We start from the raw sequence: 12788 nt of genomic DNA, 5'->3' as shown, positions 1-12788 counted from the left end.
ATAATTTCATCTGTATTTATTCTTTGTCTTAAAAACTTAAAAAAGGCTTGCTCGTACTTTGACCAATTAGAAAAAAATTATTTAATTGTAGAAATTTTATCTATGAGAATGTTAATCAGTTTCAAATTGAACGAAGAAACTTTTATTTTTTTTTGGGGGGGGGGGGGGGGTAATCCTTATGAAAAGTTTCCTCTGAAATAAAAATTCATGATTTCAATATAAATTCTTAAGAATAAGTTTTGAACGATTATACTTTGATGAAAACTTGTGAAAATCCAGATGTGTGAAAATTGTAATAAAATGATACTATTGAAAATTTGGCATGCGAATAAAACACGAATGTCTTACCTAATTTTGTTTACACCGGAAGTAAAGTTAAAAATGGCGACCTTCATACGAAACTTTCGCACATGTTATTATAATACGAAACATTTTGGATTAACTGGAAGCCATAGGCAATATTTATGTTCTTCAAAGCAACGACACTCAGTTTGTGAAAATTTAAGATCCAACTCTATCCGTAATTTATGTACACCTCAGACAAAAACGGTGAAGGAATCGGCAGGGCGAAGGTTGCATCACATTTCTTCTGTGGAAAACAGTTTATGTAATTCTAGAAAATTCTCTGTTTGGAATAAATGTTTCTTGAATCAAGGCAAACGGGCCTTGTCTGTGCAAAGGCAATGCTTAAGGGTATATTCGAGTCAGGAAAATCCCGGGGATTCAGAGGATGGAGGAGACAACCCCTCTTGGCAGGGGTCCCAGTCTCAGTATCTTCCAACACCCCTCACTGTCCCTGATTACTTCCCAAGGGTACCTGTTTTAGCAGTAAACCGAAATCCTGTTTTCCCGAAATTTAGTAAAATGTTAGAGGTATGTTTTGTGTGTGTGTGAGTTTTTTTTTTTAAATTCAAGTCTCTTACTTTATTTTATTAAAAATACTATAATATTTACTTTCTTTAAATTAGAGAAAATGTCCATCATTATTTCAAATATTTAACTTAATTCAAGAACAATTCTTCAAACCTTTTGATGAAATAACCTTTTATTTCTTTATTATAATTGATCATTATTAGTAAGACTGTGGCTATATTTGTAGATTAAAGATCCAGAATTGATGGAGTTATTGAGAAGAAAAGTAAGATTAAATCAACCATATGCAGGAGTTTTCCTAAAGAAAAGTGATTCGTAAGTCTTTCTACACATACATAAATCTTTATAACTAGCCACAGATCATAATGCAAGTCATATGACAATTCAAGGCCACATATTGCGAGAATTTATTTCAATAGAATTTCCATAACAAAAAAATTATATAGGTAAAGGTTGTTAACCCAGAAAAACCTCTGATATTCACTGTCCTTCAAAGAAAGTATTTGTTTATCATAGATAAAACTAATGATATGTATTTTTATCCCCACCAGAAATGAAGCTGATTGTGTAACATCTTTGGATGATATCTATAAGATTGGAACCTTTGTTCAAATTGCTGAGTTGCAGGATATGAAAACAAAAGTTAGATTGATTGTCAACTGCCACAGAAGGTTTGTTTATGGCTATAAAAGATTAATAATTATTTATGGTTAATTTTACAAAAATTGGATTTCTCATTTAAGCAAATAATTTCAGTTTTTTTTGTTTGTTTTGTTGTTGACTGAAGTATATTTTTAAACTAAGGTGTTGTAAAGGGAGATTTGTAATAAAATCTAGCTTTAGATTATTTTTACTATGTTATTTTAAGGGAACAGCTCATCATGTAATAATTTCCTTTTTCCTTTATGTAGAATAAAGATAACAGAAGTTCTACCAGAAGATGCTGAACCATTCCCTACAGGTGCAGTTCCTTCACGTATGTTCACAGCTAACTAAAGATCTTGTAACATTGTTATCCCTATTTTTACTCTCATTATCAATGATTTTTATATTGAACAAGCCTGTTTTGTTTTGATCTTATTTCCTGTCAACACTAAGCTCCTCTTTAACATTTAAATATGCATATACCGTTATTTGTAAATACAAAACAAGATTTCATTTTTGAGTGACCCTTAGAATTGAAGTCAAATAAGGAATAAGGAATTATTCTTTGAGTATTATGAGGTGATAATTTCAGTCGGGGCATGATCAAATCCAATAAAGCCTGATTTGATCACGCCCCGACCGAAATTATCACCTCATAATATTCAAAGAATGATTCCTTAATATTACATATATTTATATAATTTTAAGCCATTGTACGATTAAATATTTAAATATAAATAAGCAAACCCCGCTGGCGCCCCAATTTGATGTTATGGGTTATATAGTACAAAATCGAAACGTAGTGTTATCACAGGCAAAGACACTGGAAAATGTAAATTTAGGTGAATAACTAGTGAAGCTTAAGATGAAATTGACTTTACCAGTAATGCATGTTAAAATTGTTACTACATGTTTGTATTAAAGATATACATGTAAAAGCACATAGTATAATGTTCAACAGAACCAGTCATTATATATTTGTTTGATTTTGATTTTTCAGCAAAAGCATTTTTTTTTTCAAAATAGCAAGATAGGAACTAAAGGAAAAATAAATTTTTCATCTTTTTTAGCTCACCTGAGCTGAAAGCTCAAGTGAGCTATTCTGATCACATTTTGTCTGTCGTCCGTCTGTCCGTCCGTCTGTCTGTCTGTCCGTCTGTCCGTAAACTTTTCACATTTTCAACATCTTCTCAAGAACTACTAGGCCAATTTCAACCAAACTTGGCACAAATCATCCTTAGGCAAAGGGGATTCAAAGTTGTGAAAATTAAGGGCCACACCCGTTTTCAAGGGGAGATAATTAGAAATTAATGAAAAATTTCGAGATATTTTCAAAAATCTTCTTCTCAAGAACCAGAAAGCCAGGAAAGCTGAAACTTGTGTGGAAGCATCCTCAGGTAGTGTAGATTCAAAGTTGTGAAATTCATGACCCCCGGGGCTAGGGTGGGGCCACAATGGGGGGTCGAAGTTTTACATAGGAATATATATGGTAAATCTTTAAAAATCTTCTTCTCATGAACCATACGACCAGGAAAGCTGAAACTTGAGTGGAAGCATCCTCAGGTAGTGTAGATTCAAAGTTGTGAAATTCATGACCCCCGGGGCTAGGGTGGGGCCACAATGGGGGGTCGAAGTTTTACATAGGAATATATATGGTAAATCTTTAAAAATCTTCTTCTCATGAACCATACGACCAGGAAAGCTGAAACTTGAGTGGAAGCATCCTCAGGTAGTGTAAATTCTAATTTGTGAAAATCATGACCCCCGAGGGTAGGGTGGGGCCACAATGGGGGGTCAAAGTTTAACATAGGAATATATAGGGTAAATCTTTAAAAATCTTCTTCTCATGAACCATAAGACCAGGAAAGCTGAAACTTGAGTGGAAGCATCCTCAGGTAGTGCAAATTCTAATTTGTGAAAATCATGACCCTCGAGGGTAGGGTGGGGCCACAGTGGGGGGTCAAAGTTTTACATAGGAATATATAGAGTAAATCTTTAAAAATCTTCTTCTCATGAACCATAAGACCAGGAAAGCTGAAACTTGTGTGGAAGCATCCTCAGGTAGTGTAAATTCTAATTTGTGAAAATCATGACCCCCGGGGGTAGGGTGGGGCCACAATGGGGGGTCGAAATTTAACATAGGAAAATATAGAGTAAATCTTTAAAAATCTTCTTCTCATGAACCATAAGACCGGGAAAGCTGAAACTTGTCTGGAAGTATCCTCAGGTAGTGTAGATTCAAAGTTGTGAAAATCATGACCCCCGGGGGTAGGGTGGGGCCACAATGGGGGATCGAAGTTTTACATAGGAATATATAGAGTAAATCTTTAAAAATCTTCTTCTCAGAAACTAATCAGCCAGTAAAGCTGACACTTGTGTGGAAGCATCATCAGGAAGTGTATTTTCATAGTTGTGAAAATCATGACCCCCGGGGGTAGGGTGGGGCCACAATGGAAGGTCAAAGTTTTACATAGGAATATATATGGTAAATCTTTAAAAATCTTCTTCTCAGAAACTAATCAGCTAGGAAAGCTTAAACTTGTGTGGAAGCGTCCACAGGTAGTGTAAATTCAAAGTTGTGAAAATCATGATCCCCAGGGGTAGGGTGGGGCCAAAATGGGGGTTCAAAGTTTAACAAAGGAATATATATGGTAAATCTTTAAAAATCTTCTTATCAGAAACTAATCAGCCAGCTGATTCTTTATAATTGTTAAGACTTTGGCCCCAGGACAATTCTTAGGCCTCACAAGAAGGTTCAGAGTTTATGTACGTTTATATCCCATATATAAACAATTGTTAAGGATCTTTTCGAGAACTGCAATACTCAACATATGATATGACTATAAAATCGTCCTGTTAGAAAAGGGACTAATGATTATAAACATAAGAATATCCAGGGGAAAATGGATTTTATTTATACAGGATCAACATGTATTATTGTACATTGTCCAGATAGTCCATCAAGCTGATTTTATCATACCTATTGTTCCTCAGGTGAGCGAATTGGCCCATGGGCCTCTTGTTTTAGGGAAGTAACCTTTTTTGTTCTATAAGCTTCCATGTTGAATTATTTTATTTTATTTATCTCTTGATTTAGTCAAAACAGTTCAAGAGAAAAATGACAGCAAAAGAAAAATGAAAAGAAGAAAGAATGGAAAGAACAACAATGGAAATGAGGAAGAAAAAACAGAGATAACTGAAGTAGAGGAGAAACCAATTGAACGTAGGTTGATTTTAATCTACTTATTTTTCAATAAAGCAAAAAATAAAAGATAATGGTACACACATACAATCAAAGTAATTTTTCTTTATTTTCATGCAAATTAAATGCATTTCTCTTGAAAGTGTTATGAATTCCTAAAATAAGCCACTTTTTGATAATATTTGATGATAGTTTTCCCTTGAAAATAAGCCTCTTACTTCTTGCAGACATTTTCTTCTGAGAAATAAGCTGTATTTGAAAATAAGCTGTATTATTCATAAAAGCTACTGAAAAATTCCTGCAGGAGTCAATCTAAGAAGATTTGATGTTCTACAGCATTTATTTTTAATTTTATTTTGTCGTGGTTAAAGAGAAAACAGAAACTCAATTTTTCATTTTCTACTTCTAGCTTAATCATTAAATGGATTTTAATATACATATATTGTTTTATATTATTTTGTACCAAAGAACATGTTGAAAAAAATTAATTGGAAAAACAGTAATCATTTTTGCTTTGACAAAGTAGATTTACCATAAATATTTTGTCGGGTTTTATATGTTAGATTACAAAATTAATGTACTGTAAATGTATTTTGATTGTAGCACTAAACACCCCAACACCACCTCCTATGGGAGAAAAGATAGATGAGAGTGTTGTCAAACCTGTGTCTTCGAACAAGATTTTAATGGTGGAAACAGAGAATGTCAAGGACCAATCCTACGAATACAGTGATCAGATGAAAGTAAAAATGCTTACTTAGTACTTATCCTCATCATATTAGTGTATTCTGGTACATGGTATCTACAATGTACTAATAAAATGTGTGTAGTGAATTTTCAGTACGCTTGAAAATTTGTTCATTTTCATGACTCTACATATACATTTGAATTTTTATTAAAAAAAACGTAGGCAGTAAGATGTTATGGAATAAGCTTTTTTTTAATCATAAATCATTAAAATTCATTGGTTATAATGCAATTTATACTTTACTATTTTAATTTACCAAAGTTTTGTGACATAAGTTTGTTTTTCATTGTAGGCCACTACAGCAGCAGTAGTAGAAACAATCAGAGATATCATATCACTTAATCCAATATACAGGTGTGTAGTTACTGGATTATCAGATTAAGATTCTAAAATTGCACACAATGTTTGAATCTACTTTTATTGTTCGTGTATTAATGATTTAATTTTTTTTTTTTTTTTACTTCATTTCAGGGAGAATTTAGCCTACATGATTCAGCACAACAGATTTAATGATAACCCTGTATATATAAGTGATTTAGGTTTGTACACAATATGACTACAAAATAAATGAAGTTCATATAATACCTGTATATTCTAAGAGATGTTATATGTTAAATTTTGTTTTTACAGGTGCTCAACTAACTGCAGCAGAATCATCCGATTTACAGTCAGTTTTGGAGGAACTGGATGTAAGTACATTTATACTATAAAAATTAAAAATACTCACATAGTACTTTATGTACATATGTTTGGGTTATTTACTGAAAAGATGTTTTTAATAACATGTACATGTATATTCATTTAATCATACAATATATTTGAATTCGAAATTAGATATGAATTTGAGAAAATAATGTAGTCATAATAGAGAATAGTGTAGTCATAAATATATTTTTTTTCATACATGTACATGAATATTTTATTTTTTTTAAAGGACTCATTTTCCATGATTTTAGCAATGTGATTTTTTTCATAAATTATGTTCAGTTTAAAAATGTGCTTGTTTATAAAAAAAAATGATTTGCTTGATTTTTACCATTATCAAAGAGATGATTTCATTTTATGAATATCTTATTATGGTATGTTGAAATCTACATATAGGTATCAGAAAGACTACACATGGTGCTAACTCTACTGAAGAAAGAATTTGAAAGAAACAAACTTCAAAAGAAAATTGGAGAAGAGGTGATAAAACTGAATTGAACTTTCTTACCTTGCTTGTTGTATTCATTTAAAAGCCACTGAAATTCTATTTTGTTTTAAGGTTAGCTTAACACTTAATCCTGTGAATTTTTCAGGTGGAAGAGAAAGTACGGAAACAACACAGAGATTTTATCCTAAGAGAGCAGTTGAAGCTGATTAAGAAGGAGCTGGGAATGGAAAAGGACGACAAGGATGCCATCGCGGAGAAGTTCAAAGCAAGATTAGAGGTAAAGTACAGAAAGTTACCAAATAAAAAAAGAGAAAATGAAAGAAGTGAAAAGAAGTATTAAATCAAAAAAAGGAGTATTTTAAAGAAAAATATGTTAAGAATTCTTGATGGACTTTTATAAACTTAAAGTTACATGGATAAGAATTTGTCAGATCAAAATTACCTGTGGAAAAAATATGGCAGAATACAAGTTTTGATTTGATATTTAAAGGGTTTGGAAGTACCTGATCCAATAATGGAGGTTATCAATGAAGAGCTTACTAAATTATCGATCCTGGACAACCATTCCTCAGAGTTTAGGTATGCAGAGAAAGCAGTCAGAAATAGTACTACTATAGTAGTCCAAAATCAGTACATTTGATTCATGTATGTAAATAAATGAATATGTAAACATGAAAAAAAAAACATGTACAAGTACTTTTTTTATTACTTGTAAGTCAGTGAAGGCTAATAATAAATACTGTATCTTAAACATTAGTGTTACCCGTAATTACCTGGACTGGCTAACAGTTTTACCATGGGGGAAATTTACTGAAGAAAATCTAGAACTCACCAAAGCAAAGGAAATCTTAGAAGAGGACCACTATGGCATGAAAGATGTCAAAGACAGAATCATGGTATGATTTGTATTGAAATACATGAATATTGAGTAGGGAGTAGCATTTTGAAGTGTTTGTCATAGTTTTATATCAAAGGATTTATGTAGAAGAAAGTTGAATTGAAATATTCATTTATAGCAAAAGTTTGTAGAGAAATTTTATCTTTTAAATTTACCATGTTAAAATGTAACTCTACATGTAGAAGACATCAGATTACCGATAAGTGTACAGCTTGTTATTCATTTTTTTGCAGGAATTCATTGCAGTCAGTCAACTGAAAGGAAGCACGCAAGGGAAGATTCTGTGTTTCCAAGGTCCTCCTGGTGTAGGAAAAACAAGCATAGCCAAATCTATAGCAAGGGCACTGGGGAGAGAGGTATGTGTATGCTACCGCATATCCATTTTTTTTTCCTGTTTCACAATATTTGTGAAAATGGGGAAAATCTGTCACATTTTTAATTTGCGTTAGTCATTTTTTGTGATTTAAAAAGTTCCTTATAGAAAATGATACAGGATATAATTTCTGCATATTCAATTATTGGGGATTTAAAAGAGATTGCGAAAAAAAAAGTGAAAATTAGATCATCACAAAAATTACCTGATATACAGTATTTACAACATTTAGAGTGATTTGAACTTCAAACAGTATCTCTCACATTGATATCTTGAATACTATGGATATGTTGTAGTGAGTCTGAGTCACATAAACCTTGGTCAATATTTGACAGAAATAATTGTTGAATGTCTTTTGTAATGGTACCATCAAGTTTGAGATAACGATGTTTGGTAAAGCTTATTAAATAATGTACAAGTTCTCACTTTATAGCTTACTTTATTAAATCAATTAGTTAGTTCAGAACTGTAGATCGTTTTACACATTTTTGATCTCTTTTGCAGTACTATAGGTTCAGTGTTGGAGGGATGTATGATGTATCAGAAATCAAGGGACACAGGAGGACCTACGTGGGAGCCATGCCCGGCAAGATGATCCAGTGTCTGAAGAAGACCAAGTCCATGAACCCGCTGGTCCTGATTGATGAGGTGTGTCACGGTCTATAAACTCTTAGCTGAGTACAAATTACATTCATATTTTTTTCCTGCACTGAAAATTAAAAGCAATTTACAGGTGTGATGACTATCCTGACTGCAACTTTTGCAAAGTTTGTAAAAGGAAATGAAGAAAATGGCTGCTTGATCGCAGAAGTCAGTTGTTCAGAATTTAGCCATAACTGACAATTAACAAATTAAAAAGACATATTAAAAAAATTTTAACTTACAGTTCTTTGTCTGTTTATCAAGCATTGTAGTTTATTGAGGACATTTACTAGAGAACAGTTGTATTTTTCCATTGTGTAGGTTGATAAGATAGGCAGCAACAGACTCCATGGAGATCCTGCCGCAGCCCTGCTGGAATTGTTAGACCCCGAGCAAAATGCCAACTTCCTGGACCATTTCCTGGATGTACCAATAGATGTGTCAAAGGTCAAAAGTCATTTATTAACATACTAGACAATAATAAGTGTTAATGTATTCTTTTATTTTGTCTCTCTTTGTAATAAAAACCCTTTTCCATTTGAAATTAATAGTGATATTTATGTACCGGTATATCTTAAATAAAAAATAATTTTGCATTTTCAGGTCTTATTTATTAGCACTGCCAATGATATTGGAACCATTCCTGATCCATTACTAGACAGGATGGAAGTGATTGAAGTGTCGGGTTACATTGCTGACGAGAAATTCCAAATAGCACAGGTTAGACTTCTATAAATGACCTCTGTTGCATTGAAAATTGACACTGAAAGTCCAATTAGAAATCTTATGCTTTCAATTATTAAAGTATTTACATGAGTGTTTGATGTCTTGTATTTCAGAGATACTTAGTTCCACAAGCTGAGACAAACTCAGGTATTAAAAAGGAGCAAGTTAACATATATGATGATGCTTTGAAGACTTTGATACACTCTTACTGTCGAGAAAGCGGCGTCAGAAATCTACAGAAGCATATTGAAAAGGTGTGTTTTGAATAGTTCTTTAAATTTTCTTAAACTTAACGATGATTAGGTTTAGGTATCCTTTATGGATTGTGTAAACCTTTAGTGTATTGTCTCTATTATGTAAAATATATTTTACAGATATATAGAAAATGTGCTTTATCGATTGCCAAAAAAGAGACGGAGAAGGTAGAAGTTTCGGACAACACGCTGAAGAAGTTCATAGGTCTGCCGATATTCCAGACAGACAGGATGTATGATGTCACACCGCCGGGAGTGGTTACTGGGCTGGCCTGGACTGGTTATGGTAGGTGACTAGGTGGAGTGGCATGTATCACGGAATGAAAGAAAAGCTGAACCAGAGTTATGATAACTGATAAAAAAAGCTAAATTATAAAAAGCAAAATAAATGTGTAAAATGCTGCAGCAAAGTAAAGATAAATACATGAAATCCCAATCACATGGTAAATAAAAAACAACAAATTTAACTGATTTGGATTCAATGAATATCTGATAAGAGAAAACTCTCAACAGGACAAGCATATCAAATGCTTTTATAATAGAAAGAAATTTTTTGAGATTTTACCCTGCATGCTATGCTGAAATCCTATGCATTTCAGGCACTGTAAATATATTATATCTAGTGTATATGGAGTTTGGAACAGGTTGTCATGGATTTGAATGAGTGCATTTCTGAATGTGCTTATTTATAAACATGTTTGACAGTTGACACTCTACTTGATATGGCAGAAGCTGCATTTTGCCAAAATTGCTTAGTAGAAAACATAGTCGAATTTGATACGTAAATTACAGTAAATTGTGATTTTCTTTGGAAATATTTTCACCAAATCATATTATCTTAAACTGGGTGAACATAAAGATTTAATAATTTTGATACATTGCTGAGATATCATTACACATACAACAAGAGAAAAACAATGTTAGAAGCAGGTACCAAGTACATTTGAATTTTGTTATTGCAGGTGGTACTACTCTGTACCTGGAGTGTGTCAAACTGCCCCCAGCCAAGGACCAGGAGAAAGGGGGCGCTCCAACCCTAAGTGTGACCGGTAACATGGCCAAGGTGATGGAGGAGAGCAGTAAGATCGGCTACACCTACTCCAAGACTCTGCTCAACGAGATAGACCCCGACAACGAATTCTTCCAAACATCTAGCATCCATCTCCACTCCCCAGAGGTAAGTATTGAAGTCAGATGCCTATCTTGTTAAATCTATTTTATTATAATTCTTTTGAAAAACTAGCATCAAACTTAACTTACCTCTATTTAGTATTGTAGTTGAATTCTTCTTGTTTTAAATCTGTCATATTTTGATAATAGTGTGTACTATTTTTACTTGTATACCAATACATGTATCTGTATCTCATATTCATATTCGTTTAGGGTGCTACGCCAAAGGATGGACCCAGTGCAGGAATCGCCATAACGACTGCACTGATGTCACTAGCCATGAATCGCCCATGTCGGCAGGAAGTGGCGATGACAGGGGAAATTACTCTCACCGGAAAAGTATTAGCCATTGGTGGACTCAAGGAAAAACTCCTAGCAGTATGTGAAATATATATCTGTTATTATATTATTTTGGTTAAAAATACTGCAATACATTTTGATTGAATGATGCAGTGTTTGCTTTTTTAACAATAGGTGTTCTCTTTTGAAAATAGGGACAACATTAAAAAAAACTTTGTTAAAACAATATTTGAAAGAAGAAAGTAAAGATGTAGCTTTTACTCAAACACTTTTGATACACAACTGATTTCCATTTGAGGTTTAAAAATCATGTAACCTTGTTACTTTTTTTCAGGCCAAAAGAGCTGGAATGAAATGTGTGTTAATCCCTGAAGAGAACAGGAGTAAATTTGAAGATTTGGATGAAGCTGTGAAATCTGATCTGGAGGTTCATTTTGTGAAACATTACAAAGAAGTTTTTGACATAGTATTCCCCAAGGAGGAGGCCCAGTCCTGATAGTACAGTATTAGTACACCGAACACTGCACAAAGTGTTATATTGTGTTACAATGTAAACATGTGGAACTAAAAAGACCAGAGGAGATATGTTAAATATAAAAGTACTTGAGTCAGCATCTTGGCCAATTACAATATTAATCTTCATGAAAATTATAACGTTCAGTCTAAAGACCAATTGCCCATGAAAATTATGATGTTTAGTGTGAAGACCAATTGCCTGATATGAACAGTTACAAAATATGAAGAAGCTGAGGCCATATAGAAGATATAAAACATTTTGAATGGATTTAATTTAAGATATGATTTAACTTCATGCAGAGTGTGTATGAATAGTACTTGTAATAAATGTGATATTTATGTATTGTGTGGTTGTTCCTAGCTACTTAATCATCTTTTACGTTAACATTTTATGCCACTAGATATTTGGGGGGGGGGGGGTTGGGGGGGGGAGATCTGTTTTCTTGTCAGTGGAATGAGAAAACCTCATCAAGGCCAACGTGTATTGATTAAATATTTTATTGTATACATCATATAAAAAAAGGATTAAAAAACAAGTTTGAACAACTTCCGAGTTCTTCTCCTTAAATTGTAAATAAATGTAAATTACACAACTGTCATTGAAAATTGTACAAATCGACTATACAGAATGTGTACAGTTAAAAGTAATACATGTATACGGTTAATTAATGAAGTATAATTTCAACATCTAAATCTAAGTGTATTTAGTCCAATCATCAGTGACGTATTGTGTGGCGCAAGCGGAATTTGTATTATTATACCAAATGAAAAAAATGTAAATTAGCAATGATTTAATTGAACAATTGGTAAAAATTTTATAAACATAAATAATAAGAAATCATTCTCTGAATATTACGAGGTGATCAAGTACGATCGGACGTGATCAAATCTATCATTTAGCCCTTCGTTTTTTATTGGATTAGATAACCCGGCCGTATTTGAATGATCACCACGTAGCACAGAAAGAATGATTCCCTATCACTAAAATAAGGTGTTCCAGAATGGAGTGTATAAAATCTGATTACAAAGTGCACTGGCAGAAAGCCGCTAAGTTCAAACACTTCTGCTTTTAATTCCCGATAAATCATTTACAATTGTACATTTGTATATGAATAAAGAAATATAATAAATAAATAAATACAACACCTCAATCAGACAGACAATTTTCAATAATATTTGTAAATCTGATACCTCAATGACATTACCTAGTTTGTAATTTGGGTTTAATGACAATGACATTTCAATTTTATGTGGCTAGAAAAATTGTGGTGACTTTTTTTTCTCAGTT

At 32.8% G+C, this 12788-nt stretch overlaps 1 protein-coding gene across 2 annotated transcripts; it reads left to right on the top strand.

Moving 5' to 3' along the window:
• The first annotated feature begins 360 nt into the window (after positions 1–360).
• Positions 361–11839, top strand: LOC128178221 (lon protease homolog, mitochondrial-like). Of its 2 annotated transcripts, none has more exons than XM_052845279.1 (22): positions 361–873; positions 1100–1188; positions 1425–1544; positions 1785–1834; positions 4616–4741; positions 5324–5463; positions 5761–5822; positions 5940–6007; positions 6099–6157; positions 6570–6653; positions 6767–6898; positions 7112–7200; positions 7379–7517; positions 7753–7875; positions 8397–8540; positions 8856–8981; positions 9138–9254; positions 9374–9514; positions 9635–9800; positions 10477–10691; positions 10898–11062; positions 11319–11839. In XM_052845279.1, the coding sequence occupies exons 1-22, from the start codon at positions 382–384 to the stop codon at positions 11478–11480; spliced, it is 3009 nt and encodes a 1002-aa protein (XP_052701239.1). In that variant the 5' UTR covers positions 361–381; the 3' UTR covers positions 11481–11839. The 2 variants fall into 2 exon arrangements, with proteins under 2 accessions (XP_052701239.1, XP_052701238.1); XM_052845278.1 differs by having other exon boundaries at positions 1785–1849.
• The last annotated feature ends 949 nt before the right edge of the window (positions 11840–12788 follow it).

The sequence above is a fragment of the Crassostrea angulata genome, chromosome 3, assembly GCF_025612915.1.
Source record: "Crassostrea angulata isolate pt1a10 chromosome 3, ASM2561291v2, whole genome shotgun sequence".
Lineage (NCBI taxonomy): Eukaryota > Metazoa > Mollusca > Bivalvia > Ostreida > Ostreidae > Magallana > Magallana angulata.
Note: the sequence above shows the minus strand (reverse complement) of the source record. Positions and strands in the feature narration are given on the sequence as shown.